Source organism: Calypte anna, chromosome 7 (genome assembly GCF_003957555.1).
Source record: "Calypte anna isolate BGI_N300 chromosome 7, bCalAnn1_v1.p, whole genome shotgun sequence".
NCBI lineage: Eukaryota > Metazoa > Chordata > Aves > Apodiformes > Trochilidae > Calypte > Calypte anna.
In genome coordinates, this window is record NC_044253.1 from 18,131,424 (window position 1) to 18,150,344 (window position 18,921).

Here is an 18,921-nt window from a genome sequence, read left to right on the forward strand (position 1 = left end):
TAGGGCAGGAAGCCCTACTACTTTTGGTGGCCTTGTTTTGTGACAAAGTGTATCCTTCAGATCTGAGTGATGCACTCTCCCTCATGATGGAGTGCTTCAGAGAAAAATGCAGGGGGATTATCAGAACAGCCCTTTATCTGAAGTTGTATGTATTTGCAGACAGTGAAAACCCTGGTCAGATCCCCATATTTGCTTTCAACATCTTGATGCAGGAATTCATTTGGAACTTTTTGACTCGACAATCCCCTAAAGACACATCCTATGAAAATACACCTAAATATGACCTTGTACCATTTTACAGAGCACAGCCTCCAAATAGCTAATGAAAACACCCAGGTGGTGTTCAGCCTATGTATTTTAGTCAGATGGTTGATTTTCCCCTTGGTAGCTTTGTAATGCTCAAGAAAACATTTTGCCCATCTATCTGCATTTGATTAGAATACAAACTGACTAATAGATAAATAATCTGTGGGAAAGTAAATAGCCTTAAAATAAACTGCCTTCACAATCCATTGATCAACTCAGTCCGCAAACTTTTCTATATTATCACTAATGTTCTGAATATTTTGGAGAGAAACATGCCAGAAGTGTAGAGTATTTCCATTTCTGTATCACATAAGGTCATTATGAACCCTCCTTGAATTGATATTGATCCTTCAGCTTGCAGAAATATTCTTCCAATTTGTTTTACTTTTGTTGCCGTAGGAATTGTTACTGAAGGTACAAGGAAGAAAATAAGCTCATGCAGAATGGAATCCACATATAAAAATAGGGTGTAAGGCATCTGCAGTGATAGGCTGACAAAGCAAATGCTCTTTAACCATTTCAAGTTCCTTAAAATCCAGGGTTGTGCCAGCAGCCAGGAAGTCCTGGCCAACCACTTAGGCATTTCTGTGGCTGCACCCCCAAGATTTGCTCAGATGGAAAAGACATCAAAGAGCTTTCTATCATTAAGATGTAAAAGACCAGCAAATATTTAATCCTGCAGACACCATTAGAACATGTTTTGTCTCTCTTCTCAAAACCAATCCTAACCTTTGGGACTCACTCAAGTTCAGGATTGTGCTCCAGCCCTTCCTGACACTCTTTGCCAAGAAGGCTGCTGGGAGGGATGAAGGACCAGCAGTGTGCCAAAATACCTTCACTGGGGAGAAAAAAAAAAGAGGCTGAATGAAGGAAAGCAGTAAGAAGGACAGGACATAGCAGGGGGCTTAGCCAGCTCAGACCTCCCCAAACTGGGGGAAATTCCACTCAAAGAGTGGCCAGAAACCACTTGGATAAGGGCTAAGGCATCTCCCAGTAACACTACCTGGTCAGGTTCTCACCATATTCAACAGACACCCTCCCAGAGTGATGCCAAGGAAAGCTGATGATAAGCAAATATATGAGTAACAATCTAGCTGTTTTCCTCTCCTTACAGCTACTGTGATAAGGGCAAAGTTTTCCACTTCTGCTGCCCCAAAGCTGAATTGAGTCTTGGAGAGAAATGTGTGTGTGTGAGTGTAAAACCTGCATTTTCACACCATCTCAGTTTCTGCTGGCTTCTCACTTTGGTTAACATTTGAAAAATCCATTTCCCAGAGTGACTTTTTAAAGAGAATGAATTAAAGCTGGAAGTGAAAGGGATCATTTACAGATTTATTTACTTTTGGGTTTGCTACTAGATAAAAATAGAAAAAAAACCCCTCAAAAATTCCAGTGGCTAGTTTTCAGTTTACCAGAAAAAAAAACCCAAAAACAAACCCACAAAACCAACAAACTCTTAGGAGTATGGTTAGAAGAAATAGTTATCAAGAGCTGGTTTATCAAAACCTGCCTGAGCCTTTCAAATGATCACAGCTCAATGGCAGATAGGGAAGGCAATGTCTAAGACAGAAATTGGGTCAGCAATCTGCAATAGCATACTTGCCAGTGTGATCAGCATCAACCTACAAGCTAATAGGGACATCAGGATCTCCCAGATATGAGTATAGTGGAATGACTGCAGTGAAAAAAGAGCCTATGGAGGTCTGGGGAAGCAGAAAGGCTGGGTCATAACAAGGACCATAGACTGTAATTGCTGTTGAAAAAGGAAAAAAATAAAAAAAATAATTAAAAAAAAAAAAAAAAAAAAAAAAAAAAAAAAAAAAAGAGAGAGAGAAAGAGAGAGAGAGAAAAAGGTGATGTACTTAAGTCTTACTTTCTATCTCCTTAATGAAAGGCACTGTTTTTAAAATGGTACTTTTATGCTTAAAACATAAAGTTTTAGATAGACAAAATGTTTGCCAGGAATCCATCTTAAATTAGATTTTGGTTTATCTGCTCTGTTTTATAGCACATTCTATCTAAATATATATCTATATCTTAAAAGAAAAATAAAAGGAAAGAAAGAATCAAGAGTCACAAATTTCCAGCAATACCACAAAATTCCTTATTAGTTTTCTGAATGCTAAAAGTTTCCATTGATTAACAAAACGAACAAGGTCTGTACAATTTTTGAGAAAGCAAACATGATCTAGTAACAGATTTGTATCTCTTTTCTTGGGGCTTCTCAGTGCATTCATTTAATGGTTTTGAATGTAGGTTACTTAACAGAAACATTAAATGCCAGTGCTTTGCAACAGTTTTGTTACTGTTTCTTTAAAGTAAACAAACAAAAAAATACATTCAAAAAAGCAAGGCTGTTTTGCTCATGAGATGGCAGAGGCTTTGGGCAGTTGCAACATGCACTGCTCCTGCTCAGAGACATTATCCAGCATCAGTCAGCTGTCACCAAAAGAGTTGCACAGAAAGCATTAAAGGATAAAAAGAAATGGGAGGTGGGGGAGAACTGAGCAAAATGCCACACATGCCAGCTTGTCTTTCCAGGAGGAAGACACCAGAATAAGTATACTAGAGGGATGAAAAAGGGGGGGTAAAGAGCACTAACATAGAGAAAAACCTGACTTCAGGGGAAAAAACAGCAGCTCTCTGAAACTTGTTTAGCAGGTTCGCATTCCTAATGTAATCTGACTTGTGTGTTCGTGTTGTTTTTTGCCCTATTCCTTACTTTGCTTTCTAAGAGAAATGTAACAAAACTGAGGTAGAAATAATGGTGGGCACACTCCAGCCTGGAAGATTGTTAATGGATGCTAAACAAAGATTGCATTAAAGACAACGGAGCCACACATACACAACAAGAACTCAACTTTACAATTTGGGAAGGGAAATAAATGTACTTTGAGGGTTCAGTTTTGCTTTGTTATTTGTACTGTTTGTTTGGTCACATTCCACTGTGTTGCTATAAACAGCTCTGCAACCCATAGCTCTGCCAGCGACCTACTGATCCCACTCCCTACAGCTTCCCCAAAACAACCTCAAAACTACAAAGAGGGCTGCACAATTGAGGCCAGCAGTCACAGCTTAAGGTAATTTGCCTCTCGGAGTCCTACCAAATCTCACGTTTGACTGTTTTGGATGCTAACATAAACTGATTAAGTGGCTCTTTTTTCATCTATGCACCTTCTAAAGACTGTATCACATAATTATCAAGAAGCAATATGCTGAAAGCCCTTACAGTTTACGAACAAGAAAAACCATTCTGCTCTGGTTTGATCTGACAAACTGGCAAAAGAACCATTTCTGAACACTGGGAAATCCTTCTGTTTCTATTTTTGAAAACTGTAAAGCTTCAGTCACATCACACTTTAGTTTCTTCCTGGATACATTCAAAGTAATTTTCCTTGCCATTTTCCAATTGTTGAGGTAAACATACATATTTAATATAAAGTAACATTGAAGCCTAGCCTATAACTCTCAGCAGTACATAGTGCTTTCAACACATTCCTTTGAGGTACTGTACAAATCACAATCACTTTCCTGAGTTTTTGCAGACAGAACATTAAAAGAAATGAACTGCAGAAATTAAGGTCCAGATTACCATTACCCTGTTTTACCTGTTCTTAGTTTAACACCACAGAACAGACAGGATTGAGGAATACTGTTGCTCTTAGAATAGCAAAAATCTGGTTCTCTGTCGCAACACAACCGTTCATCTCTTTAGTCCAATAATGTTTGAAGTTAAAGCTCTTTATATTAGCACATGCCACCAATGTAATTGTGAGGCAAACAAAAAATAAAGCACCACTTCAGGCACTTGACAGCAACTAAATCTCAAGAACAGCAGAATGGAATCAACACACAGGGTTCATGTCCTTCTGAAATCAACCCACTTGCACCTTGCTCCTTGGTGAGTATTGTCTAGCTTGAACAGAACTGAGCATCAACATGCGCTTTCTGTCATGTGTGGCTTTTTCAGATCAGCAGCTCTTGTTTGATGCACTTTTCCTTCAAGTCTACCCTGGCTCTTTAGAGGCAAGGTAAATTGTAGTCTTCCCAGTACCCTTTGCAATTATAACACTACTGAAAAGGGTTCTCTACCCTATGTAGCAGGTTCTGTGTGTGCCAACATTCGTTACTTTTTTTTTTTTCTAAAGTAGTATCACTGACTGCAACCAAACATTTTGTTCCATTCAACATATGTATCAAGCTCTTTTTGAGATATGCTAGGCTGTATCTTGCAGAAAGCATTTTCAAAGTCTTGATATGTAACTGGCCTCAACTGGCTGGGGATAATGGCTGAAAGGTCTGTGGCTGGCATGGTGTGGAGTGGGCCCACCACGGCTTCCTGACACAAGTGAGCCACATCTAGTCCAGAAAAGCCTTCTGTGCGCTGGACAAGCAGTGCAACCTCCTTGTCATTGAGACAGTAATTGTGCTGTGAGAGCAATTGTACTATTATCTGGTGCCTTGCTGTGCTGTCAGGAAGTGGGATTAAAAGTCGTTTCATGAAGTACCTTCGAAGAGATTCATCAATTTCTTCCGGTTTACTCGTGGCGCAAATTACTACTATTTGGTCCTCAGCAGAAGTCAGTACAGTGTCCAGCTGCATAAGGAACTCGGTTCTCATCCGACTTACTGGACTGTGTTCTTCACTCACTTGAGAAGAAAGGAGCATATCAATGTCACTAACAAAAATCACAGAGGGTTGGCGACACCTTGCCACAAGGAAGGAGGCATGGACAATTTTCTCTCCTTCCCCTAACCACTTTGTGACAAGGCCAGAGCCAGTGATTTTGAAAAATGTGGCCCCCAGCTGACTAGCTATACATCTGCCCATTAATGTTTTGCCTGTTCCCCGAGGTCCAAATAAAAGGATGCTCCGAGGTAGAGCAGTCAGTCCATTGAAAGCATCTGACCTCAATACTGGCCATAAAACCTCCTCCTTAATAACGGCCTTTACTAGATCTAGGCCAGCAATGTCACTCCAGTCCACGGGAGGTCCTTGGTTGATAATCTCATTGGTAACAAGGTCAATGAGGTGTGTGTCAGTATTCTTCAGTTGCTCGTCCACAGAGTGGTTGGATGAGGTAGCTGCACGAAGTCCCGGGCCTTGCATTGGGTGAGGGAGGAGCTGCCTGTGCTCATCACCATGCTCATTCATTACTGGGGAGGTATACTTCCCAAATGAGTCACTTGATCTTGAACCCAGTGAGGTTTTAGCAGTACTATAGGACGGGGGTGTTAGAGCCCTACTGGACTGGCTGCTGAATTTCCTTTGCTGTTCAGAGGACATTAGCTGCTTTGTTGGCTTAAATGCTAAGGATGATGTTTCAGCACTTCTGTCAAAACCATTCCCCCTGTTTGCATTTGAAATGCTGTTGTCGGGCATTCGATACATGGGACTCTGTGTAGATCTCTGTTGGCCATAGCTGTAATTTCCATAACTGGAGTCCATTTCTCCTTGCCCTGCCATGTAGAAAGCTTTCCTTTTGAGAGAGCTGGCTGAACTGTTTGTCAGGGCAGACGGTGCGATGGGCGTCAGACCGTGCCCCTGGTAGGAGTAGCTGGGGACGGTGGTTGGAGGCAGAGGGGTTGGAGCTGGGATTCCTGAAGGCAGGTACGCTGAGGGCGGTGGGGCACCCCCAGGGCTGTACCCAGGGCCAACAGCAGTTTGAGGAGGATAACTAGAGGAAGGGTAGCTGTAACTGGAGAGGTTAGAGGTCCCGTTGTAGCCAGGGACAAGGGCTGGTGGCGGCGGCGGTGGCTGTAAAAGTCCCGAGCTATGTAGGGGGGATGGATGAGGGGATGGAAGTGCAGGTGCTGGCTGGCCACTGTAACTGGTATGCAAGTATGAGCCATTGTATCCTGCGGCGTATTCCTGAGATGGGAGCCCTGAATGAAGGCTGGGAACGGTGTGACTGCCGCAGGTGCTGCTGGCATAACTGGGTTCGGCCAGGTTGCTGGCCACCCCTGGAGAGCTCCCAATGCTGGCCGAGACGTCTGTGGGAGGAAGGGCTGCACTTACCCCAGCTTTGCTGGCGGTGATAACGTCTGGGACGCAGTTCATGGGATACACGCTCTCTGAGTTCAGTGAGGGCTGCCAAGGCTCGCTTTCATTCTTCCGGCCATTTACCAGCCCTGAGGGAGCTTCAGAGTAATTGCTGAGAATGGGCCGCTCGGCTGGGCCTTCCAAAATACCAGAGTATTTTTCTGCGTACTTTTTCAGAAGATTGGAGGCAGTGAGAGCCGAGATGTCATCGTTGGCCCAGGCATACTGGTAGGTGCGCTGCAGGTGCCCCCGGTAGGCTTCCACCTTGTGGGCAGGGGACCGGGTAGTTGAAGTGATATCAAAGTGCTGTTCTGGCCACTGGGCATGCTCCGGCGTCCACTGCATCTTCAAGCCTAGGGTGGCAGGAAAAAGCAAAGTTAACAGTGAGCTCGTCCTTTTTTGAATGCTTTTAAATGAGTTCTTAAATGCACTTGAACTTCTTCAGGTCTACAAAAGTCTGTACTTAACACCACAAGTCCTTAAGGAAAGAAAATTCAGTGCCCTTATGAAGCAGCATAAACTGCTTGGCTTATTACAGGCATATACACATGGAGCCACGTTTTTTTGTCCAATCAGTAGGGTGTTAATTGTTGGTTTAAAAAATATTGGTAATGCCATATTTCTAAAAATAATTAAATAAGACTCAGTACATCTTAAATACTCTTGAGCGCAGAAGTATTGTTAACATACAAGGCATCCAACTGCTCTGTCCTCTCTTATCACTGTTTCAGTTTTATATTTTAACCAATATAAAAATATGAGACACAGCTGACAGATCACATCTAGGATACCTCTCTTATTTGGTACTGAACACCTAGTTAGCACAGTATAATGCACCCTGCGCAGAACAATATGACACAGACATAGCAGGTCATTCCATAATCCAACTCTCATCTAAAGTGGTCCACGACAGTTTCAAATCTGCTTCGTGGAGTGCAGCAAAGCAATCTCCCAGGCAGCGCTCCGTCGCTTTCATCACACAAAGCCTACAACTCGGTATGAATTACAACTGGCTCCTTTCTGCCTCTCAGTTCTGTTGTTGAGGCTCTGGAAAAAAATACAAGCATGACTTGTCTGTCTGTCTCCTTCCTCACTCTCTCTTCCCCTCCCTCCCCGCCCCCCGTCCCAGTCTCACAGCCTACAGGGTACAAAGAAAGAGGGTTAAAAAAAAAAAGAAAAAACGAAGATAAAGGGAAATGAAATGAAGCCCCTAAAAGTTCTTTGGCTTCCACTGCTGGCTATGAACACCTAACAATGATTTCTTAAAAATTAAAAAAACAAACAAAAAAACAGAAAAGGCAAAAAATGCAATGGCAAATGTCATTTTATAGCAATTAATCTTGTAAATATTGTGATGTGAATTATCCACCATCCTTGTATATCCACCGCACACAGTACGAACAATTTACAAGCATTAAGATACCCCCCTCTAGCTCATACCTATGCATGGTAAATACATTGCTAATTTTGTATGACTGTATCAGAGAGACCTCCTTAATCTCTCTTGTATTACCAAAAGTGATTTTTGCAAACTGCCTGGTGCCCTCTGGCACAGATTCTCTGATAAGGAGGGGGCCTAGTCCAAATGAAGCATCTGTGGTACTAGCTCCCCTCTGAATTACTGCAGTCTATTTTGACAGCTTCTACCCCCTCCTGTTTTCCTCCCCAACCCCTTTAGCTCTTCATTGCCTGACTCTGGCATCTGACATGGCCAGCTTAGCCTCGCTGAGCTAAACCTAACACAGCACACAGTTTGGTAACAGAATGGCATGTTTATTCCCTTCTGACTCCCTCTTCCTTGTTTGCAAAACCACTGCACCAGACACTGGAAGTTAATTAGCAGGATGATGCTGTGCTAATTGTGTTAATTTACAAGGTTTTAGTCAAAGAGAATCATGCCAGGGCTGGCACTGCTGTCATGCTTCCGCCTTAATGATTAAGAAATACTGAAAACAAGGTGGGAAGGATTGCAGTAATTACACAATAAATGAATAAAGCAACAGATTCATTTGCAATTATATTTTATTGCAGTTGCACTCATTTGCATTTGGATTCTTCATTTTTATTTTTGGTTTAATTTATTTGCAAATCCACAAATGATCTAAATTTAGCTTGAAAACTGCAAAGTACCTCTAATTGAGCCTTATATTTTATTATTATAAGTACTGCAATTCTCACTCCACATAAGCATGCCATTGATTACTTGTGGATTTTATTTCCTGTGCATTCTCTTTTTCTCTCGTTTTTCAAACACTTTGACAACTTGAGAAAAGTGCCTGTTAACAATTATACAGTTATCCTTTAAAAGTTAGTTCAGAGAAGCGCTTTTGCCAAATGCAGCTTTGAGGCTGACTTTCTGACATTTATTTCTTTCATTTAGCATTAATATAATCTTTTTTACTAATTGTTTCTGATGTTTCAACCACTGCCTTCCAGAGGCAATTTCATGTATCATGAAATTGGGTGAAATTATAGAAATCATGCTCATATAAAAAAAAAAATTGCAATTTTAATGAGAAACTATCCGAAACCATACTTAGTTAAATTCATCCAGAAATCCAAAGACTGAATCACCAAGACTCAATTGGAAGTAATAAGTATCTAAAATTCTTCTGGTGTAATGGGATTTACTTCAAGCTTTTTTAAAAGGAAGGAATATTAATGTTCTTGTAACGCCAAAATGTCTAACAGATATACAAGTTCATTACTCCTACTAAAAAAAACAAAAAAGAGCCAAACCAATCAACCAACCAACACCTATCCATGTTCTGTGATACTTGGCTTATAAGGTTACCAAAACACTGAAAGTTTCTGTTACAGAGGTGCAGAACTTGAGCAGATGGATGCTTCAGTAGATATTAATGAATGGATGCCATGAGACAGACTCTTCACAAAGAATGCACTAAAGCAGCAGTGAAACTTTTGAAAAAGAAGGTGAAATAGGCATGGATGGAGCTAAGAATCTGGCTGGGATCATACTTTTACTATAGTTATTGAATATGCTTTTGGCACATCATCTGTAATGGCTTGTAAAAGAAAGACTATACAATTTAAACAAATAAAACAATGAAATAGATTGAAGTAAGACTATATATATCATACACTATTCACCTAGCAGGCTTTTCTAAATACCCTTCACAAATACTTCAAAATTTTCATTAATACTTAAAAAATTCTATCAGTTGGACTTCTTTTATTTAGAATGGAACACATGCTTTTAAGATAAAGTAATCCTATTTCTAGTTGAAGTGGGGACATGTATTCAGATGGTGTAAAAGCTCAATTATCTGGATTTTATTTGTCTATATTTTCCTTATTACGATGCTGCAAAAGAATGTCAGAAAATCTGAATTATCCGTTATAAGAGGAGAGGGGAAATCACATCATCAGCATTCTTTATTTGGAATAATTGCTAGACAGACCAGTAGTTTCACATTGTCATGCTATCTTTGGATATGCTCACTGAACAATAATTGAAAGTTTATTTATTGATGCATATTAAATACCAACGCATTTAACAAAGGCTGGAAAGGCAGGATTAGGCTTTGATTAGATAAGCTTAAGAGAACAGGACTATTCTCATCCCATGAAACATGAGCATTTATTCCAGCACATTGCAATCATTAGTGTTATTTGGAAGCATAGGTTAATAGTTAACCATAAGCGTATCTTTTGCATTAGTATGCAGTGGAGAAATCTGTGTTTATATGAAGACCACTGGAATTGTCTGGACTGGGGGCCACAAATAGCCATTTCCTCAATTTCATGTTAACTGAAAAAGCAGCAAACTTTTGCTAGGTTTGATTCCGTTTGTTAACAGTTTAATAATTGTTTAACAAAAGTCAAATGTCTGACTTGGGAGGAAAAGTGTTATAATTTATTTTAACTATGCAAATACTTTCCTCTGCCCCTAATTACTTCATGTTTGCAGCTACTTCCTTTCCATATTTTAAACTGTATTTTATTAGTTCCTTTTTGCCTGAGCTGATACATGTTACTGCATTTTTTTGCTAGGAATCCAAATGTTGATATAAACATCTAAAATCAGGTAAATAAGGGCATATTTAGAGGTTGCAATTTTTTTTAGTGTAATTTAAACTCTGACATAAACCATCATCTTGCAGACAGTGTATTTGCTTACTAACTTACTGAAAATCCAGAAGTAGCATAAGGCTGCATGTATTTTTAAAAAAATCTTTGCTAACCTAGGAATCCTCTAAGCTATCGACACTTTTGAACTGTGTAAACAGTGTTGGTATGGGCTGTAGAAGGCAGAAGGAAAGGATTCTGTTCTTTAAGTACAGGTATGTACTTATCAGAGAATTGCTTTTAAGATAAATTTAATACATTATATAGGAGAGGCAGTGTAGGCTTTTTTAGCAGTATCTATTTTTCCTTGTCCTGACAGCCCTACTACACATCTCTCCTCTATAATTCTTCCAGTTGGATCTATCTGAATTACATTTAAAGTAATTATAGTCAACAATTTAATTATTCAATTACTTTGAGCCAAGTGTTTGACTATTTTTTTTCTCTTCTAATTTTGTGCACTTAGCCTCAAAATGTAAAATCTAATATACAATACTTCATCAGTTTCATATACAATAATTCCATATGGCAGAAATCCACTTACATGTGCAGATTTATGAATTTAAAAAAAAAAAAAGAAAAAAAAGGAAAAAAGGAAGAAAAAATGGCAGAGTAAAGAAAAAATAACAGTGTAATTTGAAAGCAAAAAGGAACAAGCAACATTCTACACATCCTGGATGTCAGCAGGGCCTGATCCTGCTGGGAGCTTGAGTGAGTTTTTGCATACAAAGAACCCTCCTCTGCTGGTGCCCTCGGTACCAGGTCAAGTTGCTCAGCCCCTTACAAAATTATATCTGTTACAGAAGATAAAAATAAATAACTAGCCTTTCCTTTCAATTTAAATAGAAGGGTTTCTGTTGAAAATAGGCATAGAGAGGTCCAGAAATACTAGCTAAGAACACACTGGGTGAGAACACAACAAAAGATTTATGGTGTACCACAGACAAATCCAAGTGATAACAACTACCAACTAACCAGCTTGGTTAGCAAAAATTTGCTTTAGACAAAGGACACTGGGACTTTAGTGAACCTGTCATCTCCTCACATCTCTAATAAAATAATCAAGCTGAAATTAAATCACAGACAACTGTGGTTTTCTGAAGATACTGGCAGAGATTGTATTGCACTTCCAGAGATGCTGAGAAATAAAACCTAAATGACACAGTGCACAAGAAACAGAACAGGACACCAATCTTCCCAACCATCTACCCAAGCTTTAGTTTTATTCAGGGGCCTCCAACAGTTCCTCCAACATACCTGAGGCAAAAGAAAATAACTCGTGTTCTGCTGTGGTCTCTCTATTCCTGCCCTCTTCATCCCTGCTGTGTCTTAGGTCCTATCTAGAACAGGTCTGCTGGTTAATTTGTAAACATCAGTAGCTCAAGCAAGTTCTTTAGGCATGTGGTTAAATATGAATGGAATAACTGCTTAATGTGCTGTTGAAAAGGAGTGGACTGTTCCAGGGAAAAACAAGTAAATGAGATGCTTCTGATAACTGTCCATAACAGACTCATAGAAGCACACTGTTGCAAGGTAGAAAACAAGTCCAAACCCACAGCTCTCTATATCAACCCTCTTCCCTCTAGACTTGCAATTGGACATGAACTCCATCACCGAATTGCTCACAGGTTTAGCCAAAGATTCCAAAAGCTGCTTCTCCCACTGACCTTTGGGAGCCTTCAGCCCTGCCCCTAGTTATTCAGGACATTGAGTATTTATACAATGGAATGGTTTTAGCCAAGGAATTGCCTCTTGTGGATGGGAGACCAGCTCTGCCAAAACAGGTATTGACTTGAACGGGCAATTCACTGTGAATGTACCAAGATTACTCAAACATCATACTTCAGTAAGAGCTGAAGGTGTTAGTACCTTTAGCATCAGGCCCTAAATGACATTTTAAAATCCTTCTTAAGGATGGGACAGAGATGAAAAAATGAGTCATGCTGTAACCACTGTTTGAGATGTAGGACACACAGCTCCCTGGGTTTGTACTAAATCTGATAATATTTTCTAAAACTGTACAGTGTCATATGTCCCATAATAATAAAAATTAATTCAGGATAAAACATTTCTTTTACACTCCATTTTTTATTAATAAGCATAATTTCAGCTGTTTGAAGATAGTGCAACTGATCTCTCTTAATTGGAAACAGGAGGGATTTTGAAGAGTGGATTGAGCTAATTATGTTTTGCAGGGAAAAAAAAAAAAAAGAAAATTATTCCCACATTTATTTTCTAATTACTCAGTGAAGACCTCTGCTCCAGTCCATGAGGAACTCCTTTGACGTCAAAGGATCTGGTGGGAGGAATAGCCTCCAACTGAGCTGCCCAGCTGTATGGGCCTACCTATGGAAGATTTTTCAGTAAGTGACAGCCACAAACTCATGAAAACAGGCCTAGAAAGTGCTCTTGGCATTTCCTTGGTAGAGCTCTGTTCTTCCTCTTATTATATATAGCCTATGCATGCCACGCATATCAGTGGGAGCAAGCTGTTGGCAGGGTGTTTACAATATGATTCCCATCTAGCAGGGCTAGTGAAAACATTTCAATCACAAACACTTAAAATCACAAGTAATATTGAGAATTTCATATATGTCAACAGCACTTAAAAGCAGGAAGAAAAGTGCAACATATTTCAGGAGTGCCTGAACTGGCTAAAAACTAAATTTCAGACATGAAATCTTGAACTAAATACAACCCAATTATCTAATTTAAAAAATGTCAAATGATTATTCCTCTTCAATAACACTTTCACACCTCGCAACAGCAAAATGCAGTATGTTTACAGCAAATGAGTTTTCTCCCTCCAAGCCCCCTTCCCTGCTATTTACATAAAGCAATGCCTTTGACAGTTGCAAAGACATTTCTGGCTAAACAGCCCTTAGCAGATCCATCAGCTTCAAAGGCCTTTAGGAACAGAAATAAGGAGAAATAATAGTCAAGCAAGCAATGGAGAACTGCGTGCAGAGATGACACTACCCCTTTTTGCCAGCAGAAGCTGTTGGGATCCAAGGCCAGTCAAGCAGCAGCCCACAGGTGTGGATGACGGGGACTCTGTCGCTGTTACTTGGCACCACATGGGACCTGCCAGGGTGCTGCCCACCTCGGAGGTGTGGCTTTCTCTGCAGCAGCAGCAGCAGCAGCAGTCACACACACTCTCAGTCAGGGCTCCATCCTTGCAGCATAATCACATTGATGCACTAGTATTGTGTACCACCAGTAAACTCATTTATGCATGCTTCTAACACTTCTCTAAACTGACTAGAAAACACACTAACAAAGACAGTAATTGCAATGAGTTTTCTTTCAGCCTATTGTGATGCTACCTCTTCCCAGGTTTTATATCTTCAAGCTGTTTCTGCCCAGTTCCTCTCAACAGTACCATGCCTTAAAAGGACCCAGCATACTTTGTCAATGCCAAATGAACAAGACCAAAAATTCTGAGATAATACTGTGAAGAACAGTAACTGTAAACAAAAGTAAGCATAACTTATAAAAAACATTTACTTTTTTTAGTCCAATGAATACATGCTTATAGCTATAGTGTATTTTTCAGAGATTTACTATGCCATATACTGTGCAATTTATGCCCAATAAATATGAGAATCAATACAACTACTGCAGGATCACGCTAGTGGTTCTGAGAATTAAAATATTCACATGATAAAATATAATAATAAATTAATATGGAGGATGGCCTCTTATCACAAGTACTTATGTATATTTGCCAATGCAAAATTGTATAGATCTGGAGAATGATTCTGCTCTCAATGAAGTGCTTACTTCAAGTCTCCAATAATCAAGTGCAGCAAAATGCAGGCTCTCTGCTTAAGCGACAAAATAACAGAAGTAGCCTTTGCCTTGGTTCCTCTTCCAGAAGTGGGGTTTGAGGCACATTTACCTTGAAAGAGCATAACACAAATCCTTAAAAGCAGAACAGATAACATACACTCACAGCTTTATCGTGTTTCTCATGTAATCAGCTGCAGCAGGTGAAACACAGAATCTTTAATCTGTGTTTTAGGAAGCAAGAAAGAGGCAAAAGGAATGAATTCTCAGCACTAGAGAGCCTCATACGGAACATTCATACCATGCCTGAACTCTTCCAGAAAAATAAATAAATGAATCTTAAAAATAATAATTTTCAAAGGCTGAATTCTATTATTTTTCCATTTATGTTGCTAATCATGATTCAGTAAATAATTTCCCTTTACAGGATTTTTTTTTCATTTGCACTTAGAATTATTGTTAGGTTCTTCACCATAAGTATTTTAAACCCTTTGTTTCATGTATCTTAAATCCATTAAGACAATTTCCGTCTTAAGCTCACTTCCTTTTGCCAAATGAAGATCATCAGGACATACCACATGTGTCCATAGGGACAGCAGAGCTAATGAATATGTATGCTTTATGTCACAACAGAGCACTCCCCTTGTTCTGCAGTATCGACCTTCTCTTAGGTGAGTAAATAACAGGTGAGCACTTGTGCATGAGGATAAATGGGGTTAAAACTGCCATAAAGGGACATGTTTTATTTGAGCAAAGATGGTGCACAATAAATAGAGATATAAGTGATATTGAATTATTTTTTACATCATGCTGCTCCAAAATGTTGGGAGAAAATCTTGCTCTAAAACACAAAGCAACTTACATAGCAAGAGTTATTTAAAATATATTTTCCTCAAATTAGGATCCAAAGTACCATATAATTGCATAATTATATTTTACTTTTTCATATATTTTTCAGTCATCATACTTAAAAAAAAAATATTTATCTATTTTGCTATGCATAGCAAAAGAAGGCTAATTCCAGATATTTATCTAACCAGCCTTACAAATATGAAGGCACAGATCAATCCTGGTAAGTTTCAAATAAGTGTAGTCAGGTCTGACCCGATACAATCAACTAACAAGAGTGAAAAAGCAAATTTATATGGGCCAATAACACTATGCTCCAGCCTGTAACCAAGAATACTTCTTTCCTTTTAAAGCACTTATTCCAAAACCTATCAACACAGGAAAAGTATCAGCAGTTGCTTTACCTAGATTAGGATATCTCTGCTAATTAACTAAATGAGAACAAACACTGATTAAATGTATATATAGAAGTAATCTGATACACAAGAAAAAAAAATCCTTCTTAAGATGACTCCACAGTGTAGAATGCTTTCACAAAATTTGTTTATGTTATTGATGCATTTTGCTTTTTGGCAATCTGCACATTAATTTTTAATGAAATAGTAAAGAGATGTTGCTTCCCACACTTCGATAAAAATATTCTATAGCCAGGACTGGGTGACACAGTGCATTAATTCAGTGTCCTTCACTCCTGGGACCTGTGTATAATTTAGTCCAGCCTGAAGAAAATAACTTTGATCTGAAGGCTGTGGAAAAAGCTACATATGAAATGAGTTTTGGTGGGTTTAGTGTTGTTTCTTATATACAAGACGACATATGAAGATAAACTGCTTTAGAATGCTCCTGACGTGGCCCAGGATTAAGAGCAGGGAGCTCTTAGCAGAGATCATCCACTCTCTCGCTTTTCCCCGTCATACCAGACTCACACCACACACATTTCTCTCTACTATAAGCATCAGAGCAGCTAGCGCTGGCATAAACTGTCTTTCCAAAGAGAATATCCTGCATAAAAGGATTGTATTATCAACCAGTACACTTATTTGGTCTCTCTTTTTTAAAAAAAACAACAAACCATAATGTCTGTATTTCAGCATGAGAGATGATGTTGTAAGAAGGGATGATGTTATCACAGGTTACCTGAGATTTCCTCCCCAAAGTAGAGAACACCTTTGCTAAGTCACCAGAACTGTACTAATCATGTTCTTAGGGAAAACAGAGCCCCGCCACGGCTCCTTCCTGGGCTTGGCTGTGCGAGCAGCTGACCCTTCCTTTCCTTCCTGCTCCCCCCAAAGCAGAGAAACAAGATTAAAAGCAGAAGCATAACCAAAGAATTGACCTCCAAGAAACACTAAGCTGAGCTAAATCTTTTCCCCACTTAAATCTCTCAATTATTGCATTCCACAAATTCAAAATACTATTTCTGGCTTATTTGATAAAATACGTGAATTAACTACTGAAAAATTGAATAAAGCCTGTTTTTTTTTGTTGCATGCTTTTGGTTTGGGACTTACTGTATTGTTTCCTGAGCATTCGAAAGGAACTATATAGGTTGTTCAGTTAGCTTGACAAATTATCCAGGGGACAGGGGGAGGAGGAGCAGGGAATTTTCTATTGAGAAACACTGAAATAAATATATATACTTTATATATTCTACATACACGGGCCAGAGAGAGGATGCATGAACTGAGAAATTTAACTCTGTGTATGCTGCTATTTTTGTCATATTTCTGAAAAGAGTAGGAAAGGAAAAAAATCTAACCCTTCATGCTGTATGTGGATTCTCTGTTCTTAAAAGGAACAAAGTTAATCCTGAACAGGAAAAGTTGAGCCACGTCCTGAAAGACACAGTATGTCATTGAGAGGGTGCACAGGCATTTTAAGGGGCAGAGGAGAATTACGTGCTGGCTTTAAAACCAGAAAGAAATGATAGAGCCCAGCTGATAAAACATGACAGTCCTTTGCAGCAATCACATAAATTCAGCCTTTTCTGTAAATACTCTTCAAGCCACAACAAAAATCTAAACCATGCAACAATCATATCAATAACTAGCTGAACACTGTTGAAAGCTTAAATAACAATAAACTCTGTTATTTTTCCTATAATTTTGTCCACAGTATTATTGCATATGTAGTCACCTAATGAAATAGTTTTAGAATTTGCTTCAGGGTACAGGAGTCAAGCTCCACTGATTAGCATCTCAAAGCGCACTACAGGCACACATTTGTATAGCTGAACAATAGCACTCGTGTTTGCATGATGTTTTTAAAAACAAAAAAAATGCACTATTTTACTTGATGCTTGATGATGCACACTGAAGAAAGTGTAGAAAGGTATTATCACAAAAAGAGCCAAAAAGGGAGTTTGGTGTCAAAACAAAATGCCTTGACAGCAAGGTTCATGGGCTTGATTCACCTGTCACTTCACTCTGATATGGAGTAACAAGAACCACTGAAGTTTATAATTTATTGTGAAGCATAAAAATGTGCCCCATTTTTTTCTCTGTTATTTCTTTTTAGGTGTTATTCAGTAGTTAATTACACAAATGATATTTTATCCGCCAGCATTTGGGCTCTGTGTTACACATTTAATAGAAACTCATCACAGAAAATATTTTGTTCAAATTTAGACAGATTTCTGATATTTGCTGCACTAGCTCAGTTTCCATTTTAATTCCCATCTGCCTAACAAGGTGGCTTTCAAACTTTATCAAATGTGAACCTTCCTAAAATTTGCTGTAAACTGAACATGTCTGATTTCAGCCACACTCTGAGACCCCATCCAACATACTGCCTTCAGCAGCACCATGGGTCCCCCTTTTGTAATTACTCCTGTCATAATTTATTACAAGGGCTTAATTACAAAACTAAATGTAAATGTAACTAAATGTAAATTTAACTAAAACTACAGCATTGATTTGTATTAAATAGTATTATGTAAGTGCATCAACAGGGGACAATTAGTATGTTAGTAAATATTCAGCAACTATCAGCTTAAATTCTTTTTTTCTGTAAACGCTTTTCATCCACAGTGTACAAGTAAGATGCAAGACTGGCATAAAAGAAAGTTTAATTAATTCAGCTAAACACACTTAGCATCAAAAATTAAGTTCATAAACTAACAATATTTCTCTGATGTATTTGATACCAGTAATACAAATTTATCGAGCTTTGGGTTTACTTTGGAAAAATTTCTTAGAAGCTAAAGAAAAAGTTGAATTATGAGGTACTCTGAAAGCTGTCAAAGTTTTGTGATTGCACGTAAGAGATGTATAGATCTTGCAGCTCTGTAAAAGATTTACAGATAACAATTGAAAGGTGCATTACACTAATCAGAGGAATGCATAACCTCTGCAAAGCAGGTAGGAGTGAATAATTCTAGTTTTCTCTTTTCTTATGGCTTTATATCCTTACTCAAGGGAAGCAGAGGACACCTAAATATGACCCTATTTAGATATATTAACTGTAATGGCTTTGTAGAATTTTTAAGCAAACAGGATTGTGCTTCCAACGCTGCCCATCTAGTTTTCCAATGTGCTAAATTGGACGGCTACTTGGACAGCTCTCTATTCATTACTGAACTGTGGAAAGGAAACACAGAGGTGGCATTTTCCTTTTAAACCACCTAATGCCTTGGAGCCAGATTCCAAAGCATCAAGGAGAGATTTTTTTTTTCTAGACAAGCTATCGTAATTGAAATGAAGTCTAATCAGACTCATTACTGTTTTCAGCAATTTGCACCACCAAGGATGCTTATTAGGTAACAGTGTTTAATAAACCGCTCTTTAGAAAACTACCAGTAATGAGCTCTTAACAGCCAATCTTTAGCGTGAATGTAATGTGAAAAG

General features: G+C 38.8%; 1 protein-coding gene across 1 annotated transcript in view; it reads right to left on the bottom strand.

Annotated features, from left to right (window-relative positions):
• Positions 1-3,482: 3,482 nt before the first annotated feature.
• Positions 3,483-18,921, bottom strand: part of FIGN (fidgetin, microtubule severing factor) — a 95,908-nt gene continuing 80,469 nt past the window's right edge. The window contains exon 2 of the mRNA XM_008495706.2: positions 3,483-6,702. Within this exon, the coding sequence (XP_008493928.1) occupies positions 4,460-6,694 (2,235 nt within the window). The 5' untranslated portion in view covers positions 6,695-6,702 and the 3' untranslated portion in view covers positions 3,483-4,459. The remainder of the gene's footprint in view (positions 6,703-18,921) is intronic.